At 40.9% G+C, this 16,335-nt stretch overlaps 1 protein-coding gene and 1 long non-coding RNA gene across 11 annotated transcripts in view; one reads left to right on the top strand and one right to left on the bottom strand.

Moving 5' to 3' along the window:
* Window positions 1-994: 994 nt before the first annotated feature.
* EVI5 (ecotropic viral integration site 5) overlaps window positions 995-16,335 on the top strand; it is a 77,908-nt gene continuing 62,567 nt past the window's right edge. For 4 of the 10 annotated variants that reach the window (XM_062613187.1, XM_062613186.1, XM_062613185.1 and 1 more), the window contains exons 1-3: window positions 1,010-1,127; window positions 11,906-11,957; window positions 12,194-12,423. In XM_062613187.1, the coding sequence (XP_062469171.1) occupies window positions 11,949-11,957; window positions 12,194-12,423 (239 nt within the window). In that variant the 5' untranslated portion in view covers window positions 1,010-1,127; window positions 11,906-11,948. Of the gene's footprint in view, window positions 1,128-1,557; window positions 1,699-11,905; window positions 11,958-12,193; window positions 12,424-14,515; window positions 14,632-16,335 lie in introns of those variants that run through there. The other 6 variants (XR_009963705.1, XM_062613190.1, XM_062613184.1 and 3 more) reach the window with 4 other exon arrangements.
* LOC134160814 (uncharacterized) lies at window positions 7,338-10,614 on the bottom strand. Its single transcript, XR_009963703.1, has 3 exons — window positions 10,497-10,614; window positions 8,357-8,539; window positions 7,338-7,465 (listed from the first exon to the last, which is right to left on the bottom strand). It is a non-coding gene; the product is annotated as an uncharacterized LOC134160814 (long non-coding RNA).

The following is a 16,335-nucleotide window of genomic DNA, read 5'->3' as shown; positions in this document are numbered from 1 at the left end:
AATAACTACATGAGGATGAAAGAAATAATACATGTTTCCTACCTCAGGCAAATACCAATATGGTTCCTACCTACTAACTCCAGATACGAAGTCCTTAAGATGCAGCATGGGAGTCAGCGGTGTCATAAGCAAAACTCCATTAGTCTTGGCGCTGAGCTAGAAAAAATAAAGTCAGTTCCTTGTCCTTTTCTCTGTAAGGAGACTTTTTGCTCCTGCAATGGTTCTCATCACAACACTGGGCTGCTACCCACCCATCACACCTTCCTGTGTGATGAGGACTCCAGCTGGGCTGGTCAGCCCCACCCCTGAGCTTACAAATTTGGGGCAGATCCCACTTTCTGTAGCTACATCTGTTAGAAGAGTGTCTGCTGTGTGTATAGGCTCTGAGCTTGTGAAGGTAGCTTGGTTGCGGAGCTGGTGTTTTCAATGCATTAGTGAAGTGTTTATTACTAGTGACATTTATCAATAGGAAAAAGCGTGTATTTACATCTTTTTCTGCTATTTCTCAATTTCTGTTGTATTGCATGTGGTGTTTTTACTCGGATACAATGTGGAGAGCAAGGTACCACGTCTTCTAGAGCACGGTCTTGCATATGGAAGAAGTCACTTAGAGGGATGAAACTGGCACTTCAGCAGTATCTCCTGTGAGAAGAGCATCTCCCTGTGCCTGCGCAGGGCTGCTGTCTTGCAGCAATTGCACTTCTTTTGCTGTTACCTGCAACACCAATTGCCTTATTGAGGCAAAGATAGCTATGCTGGAGGCCTGGCTGTAACTTGTTGTTTCTTCTTACTTGGCTTTTAGGAGTGTATTCTTTGCGTCCTGGGCTGTGAAGCAGCCCGTGTATGCTGAGGTAGCGTTGTAATTAACGATTCCAATTAAGCTTTCGTTAGATGGAGGTTCCGATAGGTTTTGCCCTCCGCTGCAGCCGAGCCACGGCGGTGGGGGCGCGGAGCTGCCCCTCGCGGCAGCAACGGCGGCGGCGGCTGCGCTCTGTGTGCGCCTGCGCCGGTGCGGGACGTGTCCCGGCTGCCGGGGCCGAGCGGCCGGGGGCAGGGCGCAGCTCCGCGGGGCCGGCGGCGGAACACGCCGATGCTCGCACCGAGCCGCCGCGGGCAACGCTTCCAAGGTGAGGCGCGGCTGGGCCCACGCTCTCCCCCGCTGTGAGGGTCTGCGGGCAGTGCAGCGGCCGGGCCTAGGCGGGGCGCGGCGACCCCGGCCCCAGCGTTCCCTGCCGTTGGGCCGGGCAGCGGCGGGGCGTCACCTTCCCGCGGGCACCGGCGGCTCTGAAGGGCCGGAGCCCTGGTATCGCGGTGGAGCGGCGGGCGGGGGAAGACCCTCGGACCCGCAGGGTGGCGGTGACGGGAGGCCGCGGTGCGCGGCTCTGGCCTGCCCCTGTCCTTCCGCGCTCCTCTGCTCCTCCGCGGCACGGGCGCGGCTCAGCCGCCGCGGGAACGCGAAGGGGTCTTTGGCAGCTCCTCTGTGTGGAGCCGGGCGCGGGTGGCGGCGAGGGGGGCTGTTCCGTCGGGCCTGTCTGCCTGCAGCGGGGGGGGCTCTGCCTCGGTGATGTGGAAGTAACGTTAAAGCGGGGACCAGCAGCTCTTCGGTTCCGAGCAGAAATACAGTTTACCAGCGCAGCTTCAAGGTCTCATTCCTAGCACCTCCTGCTGCAGCTGCGTGAGGGAGATTATATAATGAGGGTAAAAAGTCGATACTGATGTTGTGGCTGCTTGTTATGTGTTCCAGCTCGAACTCTTGGTGTGGTTTTTCTGTAGTTCCATCTAAATCTTGCTCATTTCCAGCACTGCTAAGCAGCGCATTTATACAGCAACCATGAAATTGGCATATACTGTTTTGAATTTCTAGCATGAGCTTGCATTAACACTGGCTGTATCAAAGCAAACTCATATCAGCCTACAATGAGTTCTTTTTGGTTCAAAGATCACGTACAAAAGGTATAGAAAAGAGGTAGGTTTGTATAGAGAAGTGACAGTATTCAGTATGTTTTACTTTTCTCCAAAAGTATTTCTCTAAAACCTTTTTTCTACAATTTTAAAAATTCACATTATTTCATGTTTCTAAAGGAAAAACTAACTGGATCTTGGTTTTTGTTATTTTTTTTTGTTCTGGTAGATAGTAATGAAAAGCATTTTGCATAAATGTGCCTGTTTGTTTCTCTTCCCTTCTCTCAGTGTGTTGTTTCTGCTCTGATCATGATTGCACGTCTGCCTATTTACACCTATAAGAATTTAAGACTTATTTTGAAATATATAGGTCTGAATTCTTTTTCAAGTAAGGATTAGGAGAAGAAATAGAGATGGGCAGTGAAAAAGAGGGACATGATGAGGAGGAAAGCAGTTGGTGTTATGAATCAGCATTGCCTGAATTCAATGAACTGGGCTCAGAACAGCTGCAGGAATTAGCACTGAGAGGAGTAGATGTTGGGAGAAGAAAGCTTCACCAGAACAACCCGACTTCTCTCTGTATCTCCTGACCTCCCGTGGGCTGAGGCTTAGGCTCTTCCTGAGCTACAGCTGGGTGCCTTGAATTGATTTTACTTTTTCCTTGCTGTTCCTCATAAGCTTGTTTTCCATGGGCTTGTTTGATTGCATTTGAACAAGTAAGCAGGAGATGGCTGGAGATGAGAATGGTTGAAATGGTGTTCATGAAAAGGAAGAGATAGGAAAAAAGCTTTTCCAAATTCCAAGTAGGGGTGGATGAAAGGACGTGCCTGAACTGTGTTACTGTCAGGTTGTTCTTTGGGTAGGATTGATATAAATGGAGAAGTAATAAAAATTGGAAGACAAGTCCTTTTGTCAGTCAAGTGTTCGGAAAACAAAGTTGTTTACTTTGCTAATTCAGGGTTCTGATATCACGATGCAGAAGGGGGAAACAGCCAAGTTGGGCGTATGCATATCGAGTATTATGTTGACATTCTCTTACTCTTCCTGGTTAGTTTTCTTCACTTGTAGAAAAAAAATTGTTTGTAATGCTTAAGGAATTGGCATAGTAAAATTTCATACATGTCAAGTACATCCTTCAAAAGAAAAATCTTTTCTGTTAGTTAGAAGAAGAGTAATAAAATAAATCTGGACTGTGAATGCTTTTTTTTTCCCCTCAAAGAGCCTGTACCTGCTTTGATTATATACTCTGAATTCACTTTTTTCCCAGACCTGATTAAAATAGTTACCATTTAAAAAAAAAGACAAATATTGCCTGTTGTAAGACTACCCAATTAGGAGTTGTTAGGTATATTCTCTTGAATATGTCACTTAAGCTTGTAGCTGGTGTGCCTTGTGTCTTTCATGTTCATAACAACATTATCTCTTGGTAAATTTTGTATTCCTGTAAATGGGGAATACTGTGCTTTCATTGTAGCCGTGTCTGCTTAGATGTCTGTAGTTGCAGTGCATCTTTTCCTTCCCCAGCAAGGGTGACTGGAATAAAGGGGTGGTGGTTAGTAACAGTGCAGAGGCTTTTGTCTTGCTGTGTTCATCTTACACGCAGTTGAGATGTGTTTGTGTTGTATGCATGTATGCGGAAACTGTATTCTCAAAAGGTAACAGCAGAAATGATTTAGTGAATCATAGCTTTTTCTTACTTACTCTAACATTGTTTGTCTTCCTGTGAACTCTGGAGTGAGATGGTGTTTTGACAGAGCCTGGGGAGCGTGGAGCCAGCTATAGGATTCAGGCAATGAAGGATGGGATCTCCTTCTGGTCCTGCTGTCAGGGATCATGCTTCGGTCTTCATGTTATTTCAGGCTGCATCATCTTGTCTGATTTATGTTGGTTTTACTTCCAGTCTAATCCTTAAAATTAACAAAGAAATGAACCATTAATGTTTTGGTAATAGGTTATTATAATGCATTCTGCTATGTGGTAAGCTGTCGAACTTCTCAAGCTTCTGAGTTTTCCTACACCGTGTTGTCATGACTAAGTCTTAGATTCTTAGCATAGCATTAAATACCTGTATAATGACACCATAGCATGGTTTTGATCCTTTTTTAAATTAAAAGAGTATAATTGCATTATGGTGATACAGAATTCTGACTCATCCTCATCTTAGGCTCTATTAACTATGCATTTTTTCCTTTGGTTTCATCAGCCTGGCAGATGGGGCCAGCCCTTTAATAGGGGATTGTTGTTGCCACCAGTTGACTGTGTACTGCAAACTGACAGGATGTTAGAAGAGTTTACTGAAGGGTGAAACTACTGAGTGTCACTTAAAATGGGTGTTAAATACCAGTAGGTAGCCAAACCCTAACATTCTGGACATGAACTGTCCACATTGCTCTCTAGGGTGACATTGTACAGAGGAAGTTAGTTTTAAAACTCTCATTTTTCAGGTGTTCGTCTTGATTATGTACATTAACAGTGAATTACTTTCAGGCATAGTAAAAAGGCATTTCAGCTTCCATGCTGTCTGAAATAGCAGGGATATACCCCAATATTCATTAAGCAAAATAATTTTTTTCCTCTCCCTTTGAGTGCATTAGTGGTGGAACTTCATGGGTTTGGCTGAAGCTTTAGTAGATATTTCTCATCCCTTTGGAAAAAGAATTTGATCAGTCTTTTTAAAGACAGAATGGCAAAGGTAAGTTAAAATTCCATAAGACCACGATAGAACAGATTTGGGATTTTTACATAGTCTTCTTAGTGTGAGACTGACACTAAAAATAATCAGTATGTCATTGATCTTCCTTGCATTTCCCACTAGTAAGCCTTTTTGAAAGAAGTAAATATTCTTATTTCCAAATGAAAATGTAAAAGTCAGTGGTCAACTAATTGGAAAATAACTGATTTCATTTGATGATGAGTAGGTATGTCATCTCTCTGAAGACCCATCTCCCTTTTCTTTATGCAATAACTAAGGAAAATTAGTTTCCTCTAAGTGCTGGGCTCAGGAAAGGCTGCGGGAGCACTCTTACAACCTCCAGTAGAATAGAGGAAGACGCTTTTAGCAGAAAAAATATGCTTGCCTCAAGTTACACTGTAAGTGCTTGTGAAGACAAGTCGTGGGTATACCAAGACAATTGGTGGGCGAAATTAATTATTACTGCAAGACCACAGGTGTTGGCATGGATTTTGTCAACAGAATTGACTGTTGATGTCTGCACTTGGGTTTAAATCAACTATATTTATTAAATAGCTCAGATAACTTTCCCATGTGGAAATTACTAAGTTGGTTACACTTCTCACTTCTGAAACTTGGACCTTTTATTTCTTGCTGTCAGTGGCTGCAGGTTGCAATGAGTTTATAGCCCCCAAGTAAAGCTGGTTATCAGTCAGTCATTTAGAAACTAGTTTACTCTTTTGAATTTGTGTGTAACCAATAGAAAGTTGACCCTTTAGCTGATCATTTAAAGGAGAGTAAGGTACTGAGGGTAGGGTCTCACTAACCACTGTTGCCTGATTTGTTTAAAATTCTAGTAAGTAATAAATCAAGTGTCACCATACTCCGTAAGACCATGTTTGTGTTATTTGGCTTCTCCATCAAGTCTCGTTTAATACATCCCTTTGGAGGTGGACATATGCACACCTTGGTAAATGGGAGGTGAGCATTTTGGCTCTAGCCTGTAGATTGTGGCATAAATTTATCTAATCCCTATAAACAAGGAGAATGACACCTGCAAAATACTTGGGCTGCTGGTACATAAAACCAGAGGTTGCATGGAATGGTATTTTCATGTTGGCTGATATTGGATCCTTTTCAACTTACTGATTTCACTCCTTGCAAATATTGTATACTTTTTTTTTAATTAAGAGTTGTGTTAAAAACATTGGTTTTAATTAGAGCTTAGTGAATATTTAAAAATATAAGTTGTTTCTCACCTCCAAAATATGGACTTTAGGCCTTTAGTAAATTTAACTGCATTTGTATACTTTTGTTTGCTTTTGCTCTGATGTAGTTTAGATGATAGTCCTGGCTCTTTTCCAGGAGGAAGTTGGCTAAAAGCAGCATTAAGGGAGCTAGGCTTCGGGGAACAAGAAAGCAAGCAAAATCTGTAGAAAGGAGCTTTAATGATCAACATATGTGTCCTTCAGCATGTGTTATGTTTTTATAAGTGCCTGATGATTCTTACTTGAATTACAGTTAAATGATTGGATAGCATTTTATTGAAACGAAAGAGAATTCTTCCAATCTACTTCAAAACCAAACCGATTTTGCAGTTTTTCTTTATTTTAGCTGGTTAATCTGCTTCCTCCCTGTGTTTTGTTAGCTAAGGGGGTGGTCCTTCAAGTATATATGCATGTAACTTGGTATGCTGAACCTCAAATACAAATATATTTTCCAAACCGAGGTCTAAGATAACAAAGGAACAAAGGCTGTTAAGGTTTTTGCTGTAGTCTGTCAGCATTTTCTCTTGCGGCTCTGAGGAGCTCTCAGCCGTCTTTTGTACAAAAGCACTGTATCCAATTCTTCTTTCACTGAAAGGAGATCTTTCTGGTTTCCTGAAGGTTGCTACATTCCTGTGTCAGATTTGAAACTTGTTTGATAAAAGAAACCATCTTTAGATGGACAGGAGGTAGTGTCTGCAGAAGCACTGTGGTTTGTCTTCCCAGTTAGCATACTGGGACAGTGCTTGACAGATTGCAGACCACACTGGGCTTCAGAGGCAACTCAAAACCTGGAGGTTTTCTTGGAAATAAATATGATTCAGTGCAACTTGGTCAGTGATTGGAATGTTATTCTCATGACTTTGACCAATGGTTTCAACCTTTAGTGGATCAGTACAACACTTCAGTGAAGTATCTCCTTAAAATGCCTTTTGTATTAGATTATTATGTTGCATATGTGAACTTAAACCTTTAAGTTTCTTCTTTGACATGTTTTGGGACCATCAAAACCGTAACATGTTAGAGTCTGAAGATGACTTAAAGGATGTGTATTTATTAAATAATACTACAGAAAGCTTTGTGGTAGTTTAAGATTTACAGAATATACAATGTTAGACTGCTTTGTGCTTTGTATCAGAAAGAGAGCTTGTGAATGTCCAGTGAAATAGAAGCTGGTGAGTGCTAGCCATGGTATTCCGGACCATTGTCAGGTGATATTACAAGAAAAATCAGGAATATGAGGGTAAATCAAGACTTTTTCCCCCAGACTTCAGCAAAAATCAGGGGTGTGAATTTGTAGCATTAAAGGTATAAAAGAAGCTTATAGTGGAATGATATTTGAGCCCTAAATCAGGATTTCGAGCTTTTCAGGAAGTATGATAACAGGCTGATTCACCAGCTGCCTCTCCTGCATATGTCACTTACTGAGTCAGTTTCATTTATTCTTCAGGTATTAGAATGCCATTAACTGTTTTTGAAGCAAGCAGGAAACCATGTCTAAGGAATGCTCTATAACTGGCTTGAAAACCACATACAGAGTTTCAGCCCCAATGATGTGAGGCTTCTTTTCATATGTAGAATAGTATGATGGTTGCTTCCTATATTCTGGAAGTTCCCATTTCTTTCTCTTTTCAGGAAGAGAAGAAAGATTAGAGAACATACATGCAGTAGTGTTTGTGTAAGGCTTGTAGTTATTTTACTTCGTCATGAAATGAGACAGTATTTTGGGTAATCAGGATACCTGTAACTTGAATACAGATTTTCCTTAGAAAAATGAAGAATATGAGTATTAAGCTAATTCAATGTTTATAGTGAAATACCTTTTTTTTTAAACAAATCTAAATAGACTTTTATGGAAAACCAAGTATTTTCTGTTTGGCAAGTGCAAAAATATGTGGTGGTAACATTTTTGGGTTTACTGTAAAGTGCTATCTTGGGATTCTCAGAGAAAGGGATTTATATCATTGTCTATAATATGGGATGCTGCAGTCTACCTTCAGTTTGCCTTACTTAAAATATTTCCAGTGCTGTTCCACTGCAGTACTCCTCTGAGTAACTGAAGAAACACAGTATTGTGTGATAAAGTGCTGTGATCAGTAGCTAATTAAAGATATTAAATGCATGTTGAGATACTGAATTTTATATATTTTAAATGAATATTGGCATATATAAACTGCACATTGTATGTATGTGTAATGTCAATATGATCATTAATTTTCTTTTCAGTAGATTAAAATATGCAGCAGGCAGGTCTGTGCCTTGCCTGATGACTGACCAGATGGGTAAGAATTGCTGGTAGTTCTGCTGGCTTGCTGGCTGGAAGCTGCCCCAGAATAGAAAGTCTTTAGCAGTTAAGGTTTACCCCCTCATCATCTTACAGATCAGTATTTTCAAACGCAACATTCACACACTTATTTGGGAGGTATCTACATGATATTAGGCAGGCAGATGTGACTGAACTCTGCTGGCAATCCAGGAGCAGTGCAGTTGGTGTGGCTTGGTGCCACAGTGAGCGTACCTGGTTTGGAGCTGCATGGTGCTTCCTCAGCTCCCTGTGTCCTACTGCACAGGGTGGAGGCAATGTATCCCTGCCTGCTTCTCTCCAGACCTGGACATCTTTGGTGGTGTCCGTGGTAGTGAGCTGGGAGCAGCATTTGTGTTGGGAGTCTGATTGATCAGCAGGTTTTGGAGTAAGACCCCTCTGTGGAAAAAGCAATACTTAAAAATGAGTCAGCTCTGGTTTTGATCACACATTAGTAAAAATAAATAATGGCTTGATTGTCCTGATGGTGCTCTCGATGATTTGGCATGCTTCCCAGGCAATGTAGGTTATCTTTTATACTCTTCAAATGTAACTTGAATTTCAGCATCTGAAAAATGCTGTGATAATCAGGAGACCAATTCTCTTTGCACTATCGAAAAGCTGGCTCAGGTGAGCTTAGCAAAAGACACCATTAACTGAGGGTTTCCAGCCTGAGATGGTTAGATGCAGGGATGGAGAGCTTGCTTAGATTTGGTAGGTGTTGGGGCTTGGGGAGCAGTCTGGGCTTGAGCTACTGCCGTGGTGCAGCACAGGAAGGCTCCACATAGAGCAAGTGCGCAAGTGCTTCAGGGTGAGAGAAGGCAGAGCAGAGTGGAAGTAGCAGAGGTTCATATGCTTTGTGAGAGGATGATGGCAAAAGCGGAAGTCTTATCTCGTGTAGTTGGATTTATGGCAGTGACCTAGCTAAGGTGTTGGGACAGCCACTGTGGAATATCTGTCATCTGGCTGTCCTTGTTACTGTACTATCAGCTGAGCACAGGACTATGATTTCCCCCTTAACGTAGAGTAGCAAAGGGAAGAACACTTCGTAACTAAGTGCAGAGCATTGTTGCTGTATGGGGGTTGCCAAAAGGGAGACACTGCTGCAGGCTTGAAGAAGTATCACTGGTTAAAAAATAACCAGTTTTTAAAAGAAGTATTTGTTTAGGAAAGCCTTGAGGACACTCTGTCAAAAAATACAAAGAAGAGATTAAAGGTTTAATGGTAGTGGCTTTCTGGAGTCTTTGCAGAATGCTGTGTTAAGCAAAATCACATCCCTGAAGAGAGGAGGCATTAAACTAAAGGCTCATACAGATTTTCCTGTTTCCTGGAGCTGGTGATACCCAGTGACAGGATCTGCTGGCATTCATGCTGCCATGATTCTCATTGGCATAATTAAAGGCAGAAGGCATAATTTCAACAACTTGATAGTTCTGACTTTTCTCTTTTTCAGAAAACTTTACTAGTTCTCTGAATACATTGTAATGAAACTTGGAGCTGCTTTTAGAAACAGTAGTGCTGTTAGGCGCATTGTTCTGATTTAACCGATGTCTTGCATGGGGGTTGTTTTGGCCATGCTTTTTCATAGTGTTCTTAACATAATTGGTTTCTACAAATGTTCATGTTAGTGTGTTTTAATGCATAGTGATGAATGAATGTTGGCAAGATTCTGGATTTCTGCCCCTCACCCCATCCCCTGCTTCAAGTACCCTAATGTGGAGTATGAGCTTCATAACAAATAAGCCAGACTCACCTTGGCTTTACTTTTTCACATTAAGTCTTCCTAGTTACTTTACTTTGTAAAGAGATAAAACCTGTTGCATACTTTCTGTTTCTGTCACACAGGGTATTAGTCAAAATCACTGCTTTTCTAATATTTCCATGTAAAATTCTTAGAATGGTGAGTCCTAAAACCTGCTCATATGGCAGTCATTTCTGCTGTGTTGTTAAGATTGGGCCTGTTTCTGCCAGCATTTATTTTCGGAATAGTTGCATCACTTACCATATTTTCAGCAGTTTAAAGCCTTTAAGGAAATAATCAGTCTTAAGTGAGATGTATGAGTTACCTTTATCGTAATTCAAAGGGAAACAGCAATAATTTATCCTTTCATAGTAGTAGATGGTAAAGGATATTGACTGAGTGAAATATTAATACGTGTATTAAGCTTAAGGTTTTGAAACCTGTAGCAGTTTTTACTCTGTTCTTGTATAAAAGATGGTGACAAATGATAGTATTGGAAGGGATTTTTCAGAGTATCTTCAAAAGGTTGTGATGGTTTGAGATCTCTTTTTGTTAAACATTGATATACCCAAGCTTCCTGTCTAACAGTGATGAAAGGACCACTTGGGACCTTACCTGTGGTGTGTATCCCTGCAGCTGACGATTTCTGGCAAAATGTTATTACTGCTTTCAGGATGAATGTTAAGCATGTGGAAACTGGAAACCTCTTCACAGTCCTCTAGGAGAGCTCTTAAGTTATTGCTGGTGGAGAAGAAGTGGGGAGATCGATGATCTCTGTTGGTCTGTAGTGTTCCTTTTGTTAGGAAGAAAACTCTGAACGCTTAAGGTGTTCAAAGTGTCTTCCTTTCAATATGACATGAAAATAAAATACTGCAGGATTTGATTCACAAAAACGTTAATGGTAGCGTTGTGTCAAGCAGCTGCTGCTTTAGCAACCAGTCAGTCTATATGCTGTGCTTCAGGTATATGTGCAGTGTGTTGAGATGGAGTTACTTTTATTCAGTTGAAATTCTGCTTTAATTAGATTCTACTAAGGGGTCTTGGGAAAGGATTTTTTCCTGTAGCTCAGTGTCTTTAGTATCTTAGCAATTACTGTACTGGCTGTACTGCAGAGCTGTTTGTGACAACTGTTGAGCAATTCAGTGTATTGAGGAAGTCAGCAAAGGTCAGAATAAATAGTCGCCAGCAGCACAACTTCGGCTCTTCAGAATTGGTTATGAAAAGTTTAACATTTTGCTAGGCAGCTGGCTTTTCCTTTAAGGTGCATCTGGAGTTTCTCTAAGTTGGGCCATGGAAAAATTGAGCTCTGAATCACTGTAGATCATAGCAGGATTCTCTTATGTTTTCAGTTGAGGTAGGAAGCTCTCATGAGGGGTTGATTAGAAAATACCTCCAGGGCTGCTGCTCTTTCTTCTCTAGTGATCAGTCAATCTGTTAGGGCTGCACTGTCCTGTAACACTGGTCAAGAAGTGGCAGCAGATTATGATCAGTCCCCATTCACCTCCTCATTCCTGGACCTGAGGTTTCCCTGACTGCCTGCTTGGAGCTCCCTTATGCTCTAGTAACACCTCTCACTCTTCCTCCTGAATCTTCTCAAACGGCAGGCTTGGCCATGTGCTAGCAGTGGGAGCAGGGGACAAAGATGCTTGGTGTAAGGGTGACCTGGAGGTAAAGTGAGGAAGAAAAGGGAGCTGGCAGTGAGAGACCTTAATGTAAGACGTTCAGTAACTGTTGTAGATTCATGGATGTAGATTCTTGGGCGACTTTCCTGCTCACTGGCTAGAGGATCTTGTGCTTTGGTGTAGATTAGAAATGCGGTGCCCCTGCTTATCTGTCCTGCCACTGTAGGGATTAACTGAAGGTGAACCGTGGGTGGCCTGAAGTGTTTGTGAAGTGCTCCAGTGCCCATCAAGGAAGTAGTTGACTATTTCTGTACCTGTTTTTCAATGGTTTCTGTGTCATTATTAGTTTATCAAGATGTTTTAAAACAAGCTTTTGTTTCTGTTTATTTTTCTAATGGGAAGTCTGAGCTGATCCTGGATCCTGCAGTGTTTCTGTACTGCAGAAATGAGCTCTGTGAGTATACTTTCTTTGGTGGGTTAGCAGCACACTTGCATGTTACGTCTATGATATTGTATTGCTGTTGATGCTTGTGTTGCTTCTAACAGCCTGACAGTTCTGGAGAAATACATAGTCTCAATGTCCCTTCATGCATACTGTATATTTTCTTTTCCCTTTTTCAGGGCAGCAGGTTTACTGAAAATAAAGGTATTAAAGACAACTGTTGCATTCTCTTCTTTTTGTCATGGCAGGTGGCGACAGACAAGGTTGCAGGAAAACTGAGCTCTACTCTCTCATGGGTGAAGAACACTGTCTCGCACACCGTCAGTCAAATGGCCAGTCAGGTGGCAAGTCCATCTGCCTCATTACACACTACATCCTCCTCTACCACTCTGTCTACACCCGTGCTATCACCATCCTCACCAACACAGCTGAGTCCAGATGACTTAGAATTACTGGCTAAACTTGAGGAACAGAACAGGTAAATGAAAACCTTTTTGATCTTCCAAGAACCATAATGGGACTAAAACTGGCTTATTGCAGTTTCAGCAGAGAGACTGTTAAAAGGGGGCTAGTTGGTAAAGCTTCATGGCACAACATTGCAATGTCAAGGCTGTGAGGTTTAAGAACTTGTGTTCTTGTGCAGTAGTTCTGTCTTTGTGGTACTCTGAAAGGTGTTTTTCTCTCCTGGTTTTACAGGGATGTTTATAGCTGCCTCTAATCTGAAGAAATTGCACTGGAAACATATGATTTTTAGTATCCAATTTAAAATGGAGCGTTTCAGGGATGAGATTTTAATATAACCTCCCTGCCTTCTGAGACCAAAAATATTATTTCTGTGAGCTTTTTGAAATCTTAGATTTCTGAATTCCATTTTCTCTTTTTCCATTTTTACCCAGTTCTTGCTTTTCACTGTATGACCTGCTATGTTTAGACACAGAGCAGTGTCCAGTCATCTTCCTGCTGTTCCACTAAAGGTGATAAATGCATGATGCCTTAATTTCATGACAAGCAAATTCTTGATCAGTTCTGTCTGTTGATCCTGGTTTATTTTATTTAGCATAGTAAGGAACCATTTTCTTGGCAGCCTTTCCATAAGGCAATATTTATCTGCACCTTCTACAGCTCAAGATGCAACTTTCAGTTGGATCAGTTGATCTTGATGTGCACAGTGATTGCAAGTTGTCTGTCTCACTAAGAAATAAAATTGGACTGTATGATTTCTTAATGTTGCATTCCCAGAACCCACACTTGCTTCCACTTTTGAGGCAAGACTTTAAAGTCATCTGGCCTCTTGCAAAATTCGGTTCTGTTTGACAAGTGTGTTTCAGTGATTCATAAGAGGTTGGCTGCACAGAGAAGTTGAGCTCTAGATAGGTTTTAAACCTGGCAGTATTTGTCCCTTGTGCTGTAGTGAAGTGCAGAGTTTGGTAGTTCAGCTCAAACCATCTTGTGTTCTGTTTCTCCTGGTGTGCTGGACTTTGCACTGAGGCAGTTGAGGAACTCTGTGGTGGTTTTTCATTTTTAACTCTGCTGATTCAGTTATGAGAGCAGTAACTTTCAGTAGAGGATAAGAGTAACTGGGAGGAGGAGGAGCTAATGCCATTCTGTCACCTGGCGTATCTTCTCTTATGTTCATGTTCTGCAGTCTAATAGCAATTCAACTTACAAGGAGTTTGTTGTATCAGTCTAGTTCTTGACTGAGAATGGAAGGCAGCTTCTAGAAACACCTCATCCTCTTCTTGTGGTTTGAGATTGTCTCTCCTTTGAAGATGAACTGTATGCAATTTTCAGTGTGCAAATGAAAATTTATCAGAAGAAGAAAAGTTAGAGTGCTTTTAAGAAAGCTAATTTGCATTTGAGCTGAGGCATTCCATTCTGTTCACGAGTAAGTGACTAACTTTTATTTGAAAAGTAGTAATACCTGTTCTTTGGACTGCTTATCTGTGTTGGAGTGTAATGTCTTTACTTCCAGAGCCATCTCATTAAGCCCTGCAGTTAGACTAGCTTGCTTGTTTAAAGAAGAATGTGATCTTGGGGTTGCTAGGCTTTCTTTTTCAAGTCAGCTTTCTTCATTTGGTAAGTAAGCTAGCAAATCTTGTCTGGTTTTATTTCATTTTAACCAGACCTGTTGTTCAAGCCCACATTAGTCTTGTGCAAATTCTAATTAGAGGCTATCCTATCAAGTGCACCTTCTCTCACGAGATTTTACACTTTAATACTGAAATCTGATGCTCTCATGCTGTATGCACTGTATTTTCAGAACAGTTTGAGTCTGCATTTTAGCACAGTGGCACTTTGTTGCCAAGAAATTGTCCTCTGAACACAGGGAGCTATTCTTTTGCCTGTTGGAAGAATTGCTGGCGATAGATATCTTTAAAGGTTTCTTTCTCACTGCTGGCTTCTATGTAAATAAGGAGAGCATGAATTAGTTAAACAGCTAGAAATGGAAAGAACTCAAATTGTATCAAGCTATGTCTTACAAGGCATTCTGTAACCCAGTTGTGCTGAAAGTCTTCTCAGAGTAATGCCATAGCTCAGTCCAGAGTCCTGGCAGAGCTGTTTGGCATTAGTAAATCATTTATAAAGTTTTAAGTGAAAGAAAACAGTGACTAAAAGCCACAGAACTTGCTTCTTACTGTAGAAAGAACTTCCTATTTTCAAATCTAAGGATAATGAGTTTATCCAGGTAAGGTCAAATTACAGAAACTTAGTGTAACTTCTGTTACATTAAGTTACTTTCTACTGTTTCACAGTAGAAAGCTGTGAAAAATAAACCTTGTTTTTGTAAGTGTAATGATTATTCTGTGCTGGCTTTTCCTCTGTGACTACTTTGAATTTATCTTTAGGCACTGTCTTTCAATACGGATCAGTACAGGCCAGGTTTCTAAACACTAAAAATGATTTTTTTTTCTGAAAACAAGATTTTCTGCATTCCAGAAATCACTAAGTGAAAATTAGTCTTGAAAAAAATAGTTTGTTTTTTTTTTTTCCCAAAGGCATTACTATTTAACTGTTTTCCAAACAAAATATTACTTTTTATAGAGCAGAGACTGTACTTCTGTCTTCATGAATTAAATGGCATTTTTTCTATAATTTCCGTGAACACCTGTAGGTAAAAGCTTGGAACAGGGAAAGCTGGTTTAAATCATAGCAGAGCGCTTAAAAATTGGTATGTCTGCTGAGATTTGTGTACAGTCTCGGGTAAAATCTAACTTGGGTTATAATTACTCAAGCACCTAAAGCCTAACCTGACCTTGCTGAGATGCTGGGGGGGGGAGAGGTTAGATTTTTTGCATGTGCATTGAGAAATATTCAACCAGATCACTCTGATTTACAGACATAGGAATTCTTGGAAGTTAAACACAAATTAAATGCTCAATATAGCCAAACACTTTCTCAAGTCAGTCTGAGCACTTGCTCTTACCAAACATGCGATCTAAAAACTTTCCCCCTGCTTATGGGGCTCACTATTAGTTGAGGACAAAAACCATACCTTTTTGCCCAGAATCCCTGGCCTTGGCAAGCAGCTAACAGAAAAGTCCCTTCAGCAGCTTGTCCAGCTCCTGGCATGTCTTAATGTACACCTTGCTGCCTGAGAAACCTAGGAAGTTCTTATGTCTGAGCTCTGCACTTTATTATACTGTACTATATTATGCTGTACTACCCGCTTTTGTTGCCTGATCCTCATTCTTCAGCTCTGAGATTTTGTTTGTAAGACACCATGTTGAGTTCTGAACAGTGTCAGCAAATGTCAGGTGTTTTAAAATCATTTCAGGTTTTAGTTTTTCTGTCTGTGTTTACGTTGTCAATTAAAAGCGTAATCAGGTAGACTTTCAGGAAGCTATTTTTTTTTCTCTTCTTTACTCTCTTTCTTGCAGAGCTTTGACATTTTAGTTTTCCTTAGAAAGACTTCTGTTCACTTTTTCCCAATAAATACTGGATTTTTTTTGTCCTGGCCCATGGCAGGGGATTTGGATCCAGATGATCTTTAAGGTCCCTTCCAACCCAAACCATTATATAATTTGAAACTATCATTGAGGATATTTAACTATTATGTTCTCTTTGTCAGTCTGATGCACGATAGCTGTAGGGGTTTAGTTGCTGGCAAAATCAGCCCTCTTGCTGGTACTTGCACCTCAAAACAAAACTTGTACTTGTCTTTTGGGCTTTTAATAACTGATTGATGAATGTGTAAGAGAGAGCTGGACTTTCAATGCTTCCGTGCTTTCTCTAGTTTTATATCTTCATGTATTAAGATCTAGTTGCCTGAGACTACATAACACTTGTATTAAAATCTCACTTCTTTTAGTGTTGTTGATGCAAGATACGACATTCTTAAGTGCTGCAACATGAGCTGCTTTTCTGTCTGCAGAATTACTTGAGATCTCGA

This window comes from Pezoporus occidentalis, unplaced genomic scaffold (assembly GCF_034315485.1).
Source record: "Pezoporus occidentalis ecotype Australia unplaced genomic scaffold, CSIRO_AGI_Poc_V1 ctg164, whole genome shotgun sequence".
NCBI lineage: Eukaryota > Metazoa > Chordata > Aves > Psittaciformes > Psittacidae > Pezoporus > Pezoporus occidentalis.
This window is presented reverse-complemented; position numbering and strand designations above follow the sequence as displayed.